Here is a 12,114-nt window from a genome sequence, read left to right on the forward strand (position 1 = left end):
CTTTAGAATAATGTTTCAAATTTGGTCAATGTCAAAATAAAATTAGTGCTTCAGAGTATTCTATTACAAACTTAAATCACTCCATTTTATAATCTAGTTCTACAGTGTAACTGAGCAGACATATTTTTGTGAGCATTTTAGAGTCCTGTTTGAACTGTATATAATATAAGGTAGGTTGTCTTTCACCGTTAGTATGAACCTCGCTATTTCACCTGTCTAACATATCTAGCTTCCACAAGTCTACATTCAGTGCCACACTCAAATAGCAGTGACTTCAAGTGTTTGCTGCTTCTGAAATTTTATTTTGTTGGAAAGTGTTGTGTCCGTGTCCAGCGCGCCATCCATATTCTCTCCCCCCCCCTCCCCCCCCCGCCAATATTTTAGAACCCAGGGACCAAAGAGAGCAGTTTCTAAGGCATTTGCTGTTTTGGTCAGGAAGGACAGTCTTTTTCAAACTTCTGTAGCATGTTTAATTTTGGGCTTTATTGAAGAAGCTGGTGCCAAGTTCAGGTCTTATGGGATGTTAACCATGAAGTACAGAGCCTATGGTCTGCTGCTGTTTTGTCTTTTAAAAACAGCAATGTAGATATACCATGTTCTAAACCAGCTGTTAAGATGTTTTTCTTTCTATAACTGTTCTTCCGTATTTAGGATTGGTTTTACAAATAAACTTTCTATAAAGCTTGAAAACACCATGTAAAACCTTATTTAAGACACAGAGAGGGCTTGAGAGGTTACACTATGGAGTGGAGGATGCTGTGGTCAATGAAAAGTACAAATTTAACTTGCTCCCTGAACTGTGAAGGCCACATACAGTTAGAGTTCTCACTCCTCATCTGCAGACAGTTAAATCTTTGGTTTTATTGAAAGATTTACACTAACATAATGAGCTGCAAAAAGACAGTGCTAAGACTGCATCTGCTGCTGTATTTATTTGTGTTAATCTTCTGGATTTAATCTTAAAGAATTGAGTTTGCTGTTTAGGGTATTACACCCACATAAATTGAGGGAAGGGTTAATTAAATTACTTAATTACATGTTACTATCCAAGTCTTAGCACCTGGAGGGGAAAAAAGTATACTTAATGAAGCTGAGTCTAAAAGATGAACATATATTTGCTGTTAATTGGCTCTCCACTTTTGCCAGGTTATATAAAAAATACAGAAAAGTTAAACTATGGCAAGGAGCACCAATATAAGCTTACAGTGACTGCATATGACTGTGGGAAGAAAAGAGCTGCTGAGGATGTATTGGTGAAGATTAGCATTAAGCCTACATGCAAGCCTGGCTGGCAAGGTTAGTTCAATCCCCTCCTTTCACCAGCTGCTATTACTTTACTGCAGTTAAACACTGGTAAACACCAGAGATCTCTAATCTTATTTCTTTGTGTGGATATACAGGCTGGAGCAAAAGAATGGAATATGAGCCTGGGACTGGTTCTCTGGCTCTATTCCCTAATATACATTTGGAGACCTGTGATGAACCCATAACTTCTATACAAGCAACAGTTGAACTAGAGACTAATCATATTGGGAAAGGTTGTGACAGAGATACTTACTCTGAGAAATCCCTTCACAGACTCTGTGGTAAGAATGCATTGATTGGTTTGAAACTGAGTAAAAGTCAGAATAAGGAATATCAAACGAATGGGCAGACTCAATAACGAGTCAGTACAAAAGTTGCCCCAAAATCTTATCTAGCAGACCTTTATATACTTGGTGAGTCTGACTGAACTTGATGTTTTCAAATGACTATCTCATCAGAGGAAGAAGAATCATATTGTAGTCCCCTTTTAACCTCCCTATTCTCCTATTTTGGGCAGTAATTTCTCTTACTGGTGAAAAATGCTCCAGAATTGAATGACTGGGGGTGTGTGTGGATGTTCATCATTATTGAAAACTGCCTATTTTTCAAGATGCAGGACAAATGTGGGGGTGTCTTTTCAGAGGCCGTGATGAAGAGATGGATTATAAAGTGGAGAAAATAAGTCCTGGAATGAAGGACTTCACTTAAACCAGCTAAATCTATGCTCTGTTGCATAGGGGCTAGAGGGCCCTTTTGCATTCACCTATGCTCTGATTAGGAGGATTAAAATTCGTGAGCCCCTCCGATGCAAAATGAAAGGATAGAAATTATGGGCCAGTCTGTCAATGATGTTCAGCACCTTCAGTTGAAGTCACCCAAGACTGTGGGTGGTTCAGCACCTCTGGAAGTCTGGCCATATGCTTATAATGGCCTGTGTTGCCAAACCGTCTCATTGGGTGTGAGAAGGAAATTCTCCTCCCAAAATGTTAACTGAGGCTATGTCTACGCTACAGTTTCGTCGACAAAAGTTATGCCTCTGTTGCATGTCTTCACTGTGCTCACTGTGTCGGCAGAGCGCATCCATATTAGCAGCTCTTGCATTGACACAGAGAGCAGTGCACTGTGGGTAGCTATCCCTCTGTGTGCAACTGGCGGCAGGGTGCTTTGGGAAGGATTTGCAATGCCTCATGGGGCAGGTATAGCATCACATGATGCAGATTTCTCAATCCCATCTTCCATGTGCATCCAACTAGATTGCCAGCCACTTTTCAACTGAAGTGTTGGGGGAGAGTATTTGTGGGGGAGAGACAAACTAGCATGTACTGGGGGAGTGTGTATGTGCGAGATACTGTGTGTGTGTTGGGGGGAGAGTGAGTGTGTCGGCGTGCTGTCTCTTTAAGTTCAGACAGAGGCTGGAGCAACCAGTCCTGCGGCAGGGAGAGGGGGACACTTCCCCCCCATATTAATCACTGCTTCCCTCCCTGGCTCTGCACAGCAGTTGTCCTTGCCCCCTCCCCCTTCCAGCAGTAGCCTGTCTGCCCCTGTGTTCCTGTTGCCTGGGGAAAGCAGGATTTTGGGTTAATGATTTGCTATTTGCTGCCATATGCTTAGCTGTCAGAACTTCCCAGAGATTTAAAAACGGAGAGGCGCATGCCTGCGTAGCTGTATGCAGTGCGGCAGAGTTCGAAACAGTGAGCAGAGTGGTCATGGTGGGCATTGTGGGATAGTGGGGGAGGCCAATTATGGCGACACAATGAATGGCAGTGTCTACACCAATGCTTTGTCTCTTTAACTTTGCTGCAAAAAGCTCTATGTCCCTTGTCAAGGTGGCTTTATTTTGTCGGCAAAACAAGACTTTTGCCAACAAAAGTAGCATTATAGTATGTACATCTCTACTGTTTTGTCAGCAAAAGCTGCCTTTTGCTGACAAAACTGTGTAGTATAGATGAGGCTTAAACTTATTCTCTGTCCCTTATCATCTCTCCTCTTTACACTATTGTCTTTATAATGGTGTAAGTTTTACATGAGCAATTCTGCTTACTCAGGGGCTGAACTTCACTTGTATGTAGGTTTTAGGTGGATACGTGTGTGCAGCAGTCTTATTATCTGCTGAAACTTTAACCAATAACATCCATATTTGTGAGCTTTACTTAATATTGTGGCAGTTCCTGAGCTGCTGGCACTATTAATCAATGCAGAAGTCTGGTGTGCTTCACTGTGACATCAGTTACCCTGGATTTGGAGTTCTGAGTAAACAGAATGCTGAGCTTCTTTTAGGGAGTGGATATTTTGCATGATTAAACGGCCATTCTTGTGACTGATTTGGGCTCCAAAGGGAATCTCATCCAGCCCTCTTTAACCAGAAGAAGTAAAGATCTCAAGACTGGTAAAGAGTTATAACAGGAGAAAAGTGGTGTCATCCTCATGGCTCTGGAATTCAGGAAGTAAAATGCCTTAATGTATGATATTATGACTCCTAGCATAAACAGTGACAAGGAAGCTCTAGGTAGGCAAAGCCTAGAGAGCAAACATTGTTTGCTACATTGGATGTCTACCAAGAGGTTAAATGGCTGGAACAAGTAATTCAAAGCTGTTAGGCCTGACCATGTTTAACTACATTGCAATTTAATTTAAAATTGCTTGGTGCATGACACTAATACAGGATTCTTACAGCTAATGCTGAAAGGTTAGTTAGCAATCAAAACAAACAAACAATTTGGTTTGACACCAATTCTTAGATTCCTTCTGTGTGTTTTTAGTAATATACTTTTATTGTAGGTGTTTCCTCTGGCACAGCTGAGCTGCTTCCCCCTCCAAGTAGCACTGCTAACTGGACAATAGGACTTCCTACTGATAATGGCCATGACAGTGACCAAGTCTTTGAATTTAATGGCACTCAAGCTGTGAAGATTCCAGATGGCATTGTCACAGTCAATCTAAAAGAGCCCTTTATGATTTCGGTGTGGATGAGGCATGGGCCTAGTACCAAGGAGAAGGAGACAGTACTCTGCAATTCAGACAAAACAGGTTTGTAAATACTTCAATTGTAAACAGTCTCTCTTTGGTTTTGGTGATATATTTGTTGCAGGTCACTCAAGGCTCTTCTAGATTAGATTCACTTTGGAAGCAACAAGCCACGCTGAAAAACTCACTTTTATTCTGGAGTAATATCCAGGTAGGAAGTTATATTGGCATAGCTAGAACAGTATAATTATACAGCTGTAGTTCTACTGATCAATTTTCCTGTGTAGACAAGCCCTTAGAGTATTTAGTTTTAGTGTAGATAAAGGGAACTTGATACCAGTTTCTTTATATTATAGAGATTTTAGCCATTGTGATATACCAATTGATCTGGCAGTACAATCTGTTTAGATTGTGTTATTTGAAAGAACCTCATTCTTGATACTTCATGACTATCATGAGGCTATATGCAGTAGGTTTAGCAATATGGATCCTCACTGTTCTGTTCTGTTCTCTTTTTTTTTAAAGAGGATTGAATGTGAAATATTTGCTTCTAGGGGAAAATAGCTCTCTCCCTCTCCTTCCACCCCCTCCGTGGTGAAGCTGCTCTTATCCTTTGAATAGTTTCTGTGAATGCTTCAAACACCGTTTTGAAGACAGTATTTGTGATGGGTTTGGTCACAGAGACCCCCTTGGGACTGTTGCCTGTCATGTTGAATTTACCTCTGAGCCCATTTTCCCTGCCAGCTTGGGATTCCAGAACCCTGCCTTGTTGAGCCAGACATGCTAGCTTGCTGCAACACAGACCAAGGTCTGGTCCACGCCCCCAAAGCTGCAGACTTTAACCAAAAACTGCTCAGCAGGTCACCTATCTCCAGCACCCAGATCCCAATGGGATCCAAACTCCAAATAAATCCGTTTTACTCTGTATAAATCTTATACAGGTTAAACTCCTAAATTGTTCCTCCTCTATAACACTGATAGAGATTCACAGCTGTTTGCCTCCCCTGGGTATTAATCACTTACTCTGGGTATATCAATAAACAAAAGTGATTTTATTAAGTATAAAAAGTAGGATTTAAGTGGTTTCAGGTAATAACGGACAGAACAAAGTAAGTTACCAAGCAAAATCAAACAAAACACACAAGTCTAAGCTTAATACATTAAGAAACTGATTACAAATAAATCTCACTCTCAGGTGTTCCAATAGGTTTCTTTCGCAGACTAGACTCCTTCCTAGTCTGGGCCCAATCCTTTCCCCTGGTACAGTCCTTGTTAGTTTCTACAGGCGTTTTGGGTGAAAAGCAGGGACTTTCTCATGACTGGGACCCCTTTTGTTCTGTTCCACCCCCTTTCATATGTTTGGCACAAGGCGGGAATCTTTTGTCTCTCTGGGTTCCCACCCCTCCTTCTAAATGGAAAAGCGCCAGGTTTAAGATGGATTCCAGTGTCCGGTGACACATTCACTTGTCCTGTGAGACCCCCTCCATTCTTCCAGGGCTGGTCCGCACATATACAGGAAGGCTTGCAAGTAAAGAAACCATTTACAACCAATTGTCCTAGTCAGTGAGAGCCATCAAGATTCTAAACCACCATTAATGGCCCACACTTTGCATAATTACAGTAGGACCTCAGAGTTATATTTCATATTCCTAGTTTCAGATACAAGAATGATACATGCACACAAATAAGAGGAATATATTCAGTAGGTTATATGATACTTTACAAGAGACCTTTTGCCTGAAGCATATTCCAGTTACATCATATTTATACTCATAAACATATTTTTACAAAGTATATGGTGTGCAATGTCACTGTATTGGTACAAAAGAATATCTGATAACTCTTCTTTTGTAATTGCTTACTGATAGAGTACAAGATTCTTGCCTTTGTTAGCTAGAGCAGGGGATTTGTTCAGTGATTTTTAGAAGAAGGCTTTCTGGGTAACAAGCTGTCTGGTCTCTAAAAGGAAGCCAAGCCAAAAATACAAGCAAAGCAAAACAAAACAGGCCCCCTATCATTAACAGAATTGAATTTGATCAAAAGAGAGAGAGACATCTCTTTACATCTGATCTAAGAAATATTTTTCAACCTACTGCTGATACTGTCTACCTAGTAGCAAAGATCATTCTTTGAAACTTTTTTGTGTGTGTTTGCTTGAGAGTATCAGATAGGATCAACAAAGAATCCTTGGAATTATTGGAATCCTTGAAGTAATTTGAATGAGAAAAAATAAACTTAGTTCAGAGTTGTGCCCTATTTTAACAGGGGAGGGAGGTGTACCGAGGTGGTATGCAGCATATCTCCAAAACAGGCTGCTTTTTCTGCGCAGTTATGCATATTCCAGTATTATTTGAGGTTGATAATTTCTGAAATTATGAATCCCTTTCATCTTCTTTTCAGCAGGATATTATACAGTTCCTTTTTTAAAAAAACTAGGTCTCTTATGTTTAATCATAATATGTTTCTATTCATAATACATTTGTGTTGTTGGGATGGGAAACTACAAGGTTTGGGGCTTTTCCTTTCTCTCCCTCCTTGGCTGATTTATGCAAGATATGGGTAACCTGAATTAAAATTACTTCATCCTCACTCTCACTTCCTTGTATCTCCTAACATCTTCCTTTTATATTTAGTTTAGATCCACAGTTGTCAAACTGTGGGTCAGGACCCCAAAGTGGGTTGCAACCCCATTTTAATGGGGTTGCCAGAGCTGATGTTAGACTTGCTGGGGCCTGGGGGCTGAAGCAGGAGTCCCACTGCCTAGGGCTGAAGCTGAAGCCTGAGGGCTTGAGCCCTGGGCAGCAGTAGTCAGGCTTCAGCCTGGGTAGCGGGGGTCAGGTTACAGTCTCCCCCGACCTGGGCTGAAGCACTCAAGCTTTGGCCCCCCCTCCTGGCTTTGTCCACCCACCCCCTGTGCAGCAGGGGTTGGGCTTCAGCTCTGGCCACCCCACCAAGGGCGGTGAGGGTTGGGTTTCAGTCCCCCTTCCTGGGGTCATGTAGTAATTTTTATGTCAGAAGGGGGTCACGGTGCAGTGAAGTTTGAGAAACCCTGGTTTAGATTGTTAATTCTTTAGGGCATGGACCATATGTGTTTAATATCCTCATGAAGCATCTTTCCTACCTATAGTGCTATATACATGTTAAATGGTGTTAATTATCAGCAAGATATGCTGTTTAATTGGTAACAGAAGATTTTTCACTACCCACAATTTGAATTTTGTTCAATTTTCTCTTATTGGTAGGCTTACCCCTGTGATGCTTTAGTCCTAGTCCTTGGTTAGGAAGGGGAAGGAAGAACATGTGTCTTATTAGCTATGATGTTATCAGTATTACTGTTGGATTGTTTAGGAATGGATGACCTAAAACTGCTTCCTGGGCACTTCTTTTCCCTTGAAGCTATAGCATGCTTGATTTCTTTTAAATCTGTCTCGTGCTCTCATTTGTGAAGCTTAATACTATTCTGTAGGACGGTATTAATAGCACATTCACATATCAGTCATGTAGTTTAGGGTTACGTGAATTCTCAACTATCGTTTCCAGTTCTAGAGTTTTTAGGGCACAGGGCAATGGGAAAGAGTAACATTAATGTAACCTTTTGTGCAGATATGAACCGGCACCACTACTCTCTTTATGTACACAATTGCCGACTTGTTTTCCTCTTCCGCCAAGATCCTTCAGAGGGAAAAACTTACAAACCTGCAGAATTCCACTGGAAACTGAACCAGGTGAGTATGAAAAGGGTACTTGTTAAGAAATTACAATTTAAGTATCCATAGGAGCCTAAAACAGCATGATAGTTTTACTTGTAAATTAAGTCTTTGTGGCAATCCAAACTCCTTATTCCACAGTTTACTAAAATAAACTGAACTGTGTTTTATAGTTCTAAAGTTTCAAGGCCATATTCTGCTATCCTTATTCATGTAGAGTTACATCTTGCTTCTGTAGTGTCCCTCGGGAAGTCAATGGGGATTAGTTATGGAATACAGTTCAACTCCGTATGAGTAAGGGTGGTAGAAACTAACTTTAGGTGAGTAAATTAAGTGTTTAAAAGATAGGAACCAGATTTGGTGGAACTTGTCTCCATTGAACACAATAAAAAATGAATGACCATTGTACTTACAAGTATTCCCATGTGTTTATAACAATTAAGTACTTGTGAGCATATGACTTTTTTGTAGCCAAAGAATGTAATAAGATAAACTGTTTTTTAATTTTGCACACTGGAAGAAAAATTTTCCTGACACCATGTGCATTGCTGGCGTTAGATAAGCAAACTGACTTATTGGTAAAGCAATTTTTGTAATATTGGTAGCAGTCATGATCAGGAAGACTAACATTAGAGAGTTTAATTTTTTTTTTATTGGACCAATAAATGTGAGCAAAATAAGTAAATTTGTGTGGTTAATAGCTCTCATATAGAGGTTCCTTTAACTGCTTCCAGCTAATGTTGAGGATCTGTTTGTTTGCTGCCAGTTATATAAGCAGTAAGACACATCTGAATTTCTGATGCTGGAATCAGAGTAACAGCCGTGTTAGTCTGTATTCGCAAAAAGAAAAGGAGTACTTGTGGCACCTTAGAGACTAACCAATTTATTTGAGCATGAGCTTTCGTGAGCTACCGCTCACTTCATCGGATGCAACCGATGAAGTGAGCTGTAGCTCACGAAAGCTCATGCTCAAATAAATTGGTTAGTCTCTAAGGTGCCACCAGTACTCCTTTTCTTGATGCTGGAATGTAACCACACAATTAGTAACTTTCTAGCATTCTTCACATACTGGCATATGCTGCTGTGATTATAAAATGGCCTTGTGCATAGGTATAGTGAGTTGACAACATTCCCATAATTGCAACCAGCTTCCATTATTAAAGATCTCTGATTTTGGCTTGGGACTCTTTTTTTTTTTTTTTTAGAAATTGCCATATTTATATATTACACAGAATACTTCAGCAGAACAGGATAAAAATTTTTCAAATAGTGTTTTAATATGGCAGTGTACTAAATGTACTCCAGTGAGTACTTTTCTTTTCTGATTTCGGCTGTGCTGTGTTATAGGTTTTGTAAAAATTAAATTCATTGCACAGAAATATTTGCCCATATGGTGACTTTGCAACTTTCCTTTGTTGGCAATAGAAGAAACTATTAATGGATTTAACACAGACAAGCTTCTTTGGAAACAGCTTTGCTGTCCACAACTTTATTTATATACTTAAAAAAAAAAATTGTTTCTTGGACAAAAATTTTACTTAAGAAATAAAAGGTGGTGGAACTCTGTTTTTAAACATTACCGGTCTTTCTCTTCCCAGGTGTGTGACAAGGAATGGCATCATTATGTCCTCAATGTTGAATTTCCAACAGTGACGCTCTATGTAGATGGAGTTTCATATGATCCTTTCCCAGTGACTGAGGATTACCCACTACATCCTTCCAAGATAGAAACTCAGCTGGTAGTTGGAGCATGTTGGCAAGGTAATGATTAATTTCTCATTTCCATGAATGGTTAGTTCTCTTCAGGGCAATGTAAAAAGCAATCTTTCATCTCCTACAGATTTTTTCCTCTGGCCCACTATCCCATATTTCTTCTTTAATTTAGTCACCTTTTCTGGAGTGCCGTTGTACTCATCACACATAGGTAGATATGAAATACCAAATTACATCTAGAAATGCCAGGCAGGGTTTCACTTAAGAAGTGATTTCTGTAATAACTATGGGAGTATAGTCAGTTTCATTTTTGGTAATACTAACAAAGGTACATTTTATTCTTAAGATTACTAGGCAGAACCTTTGTTTCAAATTAGGTTAGAAAACAGACTTTAGAAAAACCAAGCTCTCATTTTTGGCCATGTTTCTATTTGAGGATTTAATTAAGTAACAGTAATGTTTTCCCTTGAGGATTTTACCACTTGTGGTTATTAAAAGAAAAAAATAGCAGCAGTTTTATATGCCAACTAAGCTTCAATTGTGATTCTCTGCAGGCTGCTTAATGCTGATTCACAGCCTATATTACTGGTGATGCTTGCTCATCAAAAGCCTGAGAAAATGGGGCAGGTGTCCTCTGAACATGGAGCATTGGAAGTAGATTACCAAGGCACTGCAGTGGGCTGCTAAGTTCAGTGCATTTTTTTTTTTTTTTTTTTTTAAAAAAGCATTTTGCTTACTGATGAAATTACTTATGAGTTGGAAAACTGCTGATCTAGCTAGAAAATCTTGACCTAATAGAACAATACTTTTTTAGTAGACAAGTATTAGATCATAGATATTTTACTATAGGTCTGCAAGCTTATGTCAAACTGTTGCATCTGCATACAGTACATAGGACATTCATAGAGCATGCAGTAAGGAGAGTCTTATGGTGCCTCTTTTTCTCTGAGATTTGAGGCCTTGGAAAGATAAAATGACAGTCAAGTGGTCAGAATAAGCATTACATATTGTGAGGGGCCTATTACCTTTTCAATACTTGCTCATTTGCAAAATTCATTAACTTGCATCCAGTCTCCCAATCATTAGAGTGAATTAGTGAGGTTCCAGTTCACTTCATTTATTGCTATATAGATGGATTTCAGATTATCCCTTTTTGTTTTGCTATAGTGCAGCAGCAAGTGGAGCAGTAACTAGCTTCCAGAGCGCTGCAGTGTGCAAGGGGAAACCAGAAATAATTTGCCAGCTAAATGTCTGGAATCCTCCAAGGCTTCGATATAGGCTCTTATATCCTAACACAAGCCCAATCATTTTTACCTGTTAATATTTGTGTTCCTTTGGTCTCCACATAGAGGTTCTCTGTAGTGATGTGCATTAGCACCACTATATAATCCTTTCATTCCTTCCTGCTTCCATCATGGCTGTTGCCAGTAATGGACTTGATTGAAATGGGGATGCTAAAACTTTGGGATCGAGGACTTGTGGGTCTATCAGGAAATTCTATTGAAAACCTTATTTTAAGAGGATTAATACTCAGTCAGAGAAGAATTTATGCAAGAGTGAAACTAATGCTTAAGGTCTTGACCTGAGAGCAATATTGTTTGCTTTACCAAACTTTATATATAATCTAGATCAGCCCAATTTATTTAAAGAAGATTTTAAAACTTTTCCCTCCTTAAAGTTATGCTTTCTAAATCCTCTTTAACATTTTTAGTCTACTACTCTTTTAAAAAACTGCAATTTCAAAAATTGGGCAATTAATATATGCAGTATTATTAAATTGGTCTGAATTATTAGTCAGTAATGGCTCCTTTTGATCAGTCCATAATACTTTTTTTCCTTAGGAGATCTGTTAACATAGACTTTAATCTCCCCATCATACCTGTGAAGATGGGAATATGAAGTATACTAGCTGCTGGGTTTGGCAATGGTTTATATAAGAAAATCCAACTCTGTGTCTAAGGCTAAAACTGATTAAATTCATACCAGTTGTGAGGAGCTGGTTGGGATATAAGCAGAATATGCTTGGTGAAAGGGTGTATGTGTGTGTGAGAAATAACTTACAAGTCCCTCACTACTTGGTCCCTTCCCCATTGTCCCTATTCTTTGTCTTGCTTTTCTACAGAATATACAGGAAATGAAAATGACAATGAAACTGTGCCTGAAACATCTGCAGGTTGCTGGAGTATTTTCCACTACTTTTTTTTATTTCATTTTTAAGCCAAGACATTGCTTCATCTCACCCATAGCATGAAATGCAGGCATTGCATTTTGGCCATTGATACCCCAACATAATCTGCTTCTGGGCTGTTTCTTCATTGTACTGTTATTTCCAATGCTTCACTTCCTGATTTTATTTTTACTGCATATAAGTGCACATCCATGGACAAACTTGAAACCATTGTGATTGCAGTGAAGTGGTGTAATA

At 39.3% G+C, this 12,114-nt stretch overlaps 1 protein-coding gene across 6 annotated transcripts in view; it reads left to right on the forward strand.

The window, feature by feature from the left end:
• The window catches only part of LOC125624204 (beta-catenin-interacting protein 1), a 162,157-nt gene that overhangs the window by 136,702 nt on the left and 13,341 nt on the right, over positions 1–12,114 (forward strand). For 4 of the 6 annotated variants that reach the window (XM_048824590.2, XM_048824591.2, XM_048824594.2 and 1 more), the window contains 6 exons: positions 1,147–1,296; positions 1,401–1,586; positions 4,084–4,332; positions 7,873–7,994; positions 9,575–9,737; positions 11,812–11,862. In XM_048824590.2, the coding sequence (XP_048680547.1) occupies positions 1,147–1,296; positions 1,401–1,586; positions 4,084–4,332; positions 7,873–7,994; positions 9,575–9,737; positions 11,812–11,862 (921 nt within the window). The remainder of the gene's footprint in view (positions 1–1,146; positions 1,297–1,400; positions 1,587–4,083; positions 4,333–7,872; positions 7,995–9,574; positions 9,738–11,811; positions 11,863–12,114) is intronic. The other 2 variants (XM_048824592.2, XM_048824593.2) reach the window with 1 other exon arrangement.

Source organism: Caretta caretta, chromosome 18 (assembly GCF_965140235.1).
Source record: "Caretta caretta isolate rCarCar2 chromosome 18, rCarCar1.hap1, whole genome shotgun sequence".
Taxonomy (NCBI): domain Eukaryota; kingdom Metazoa; phylum Chordata; order Testudines; family Cheloniidae; genus Caretta; species Caretta caretta.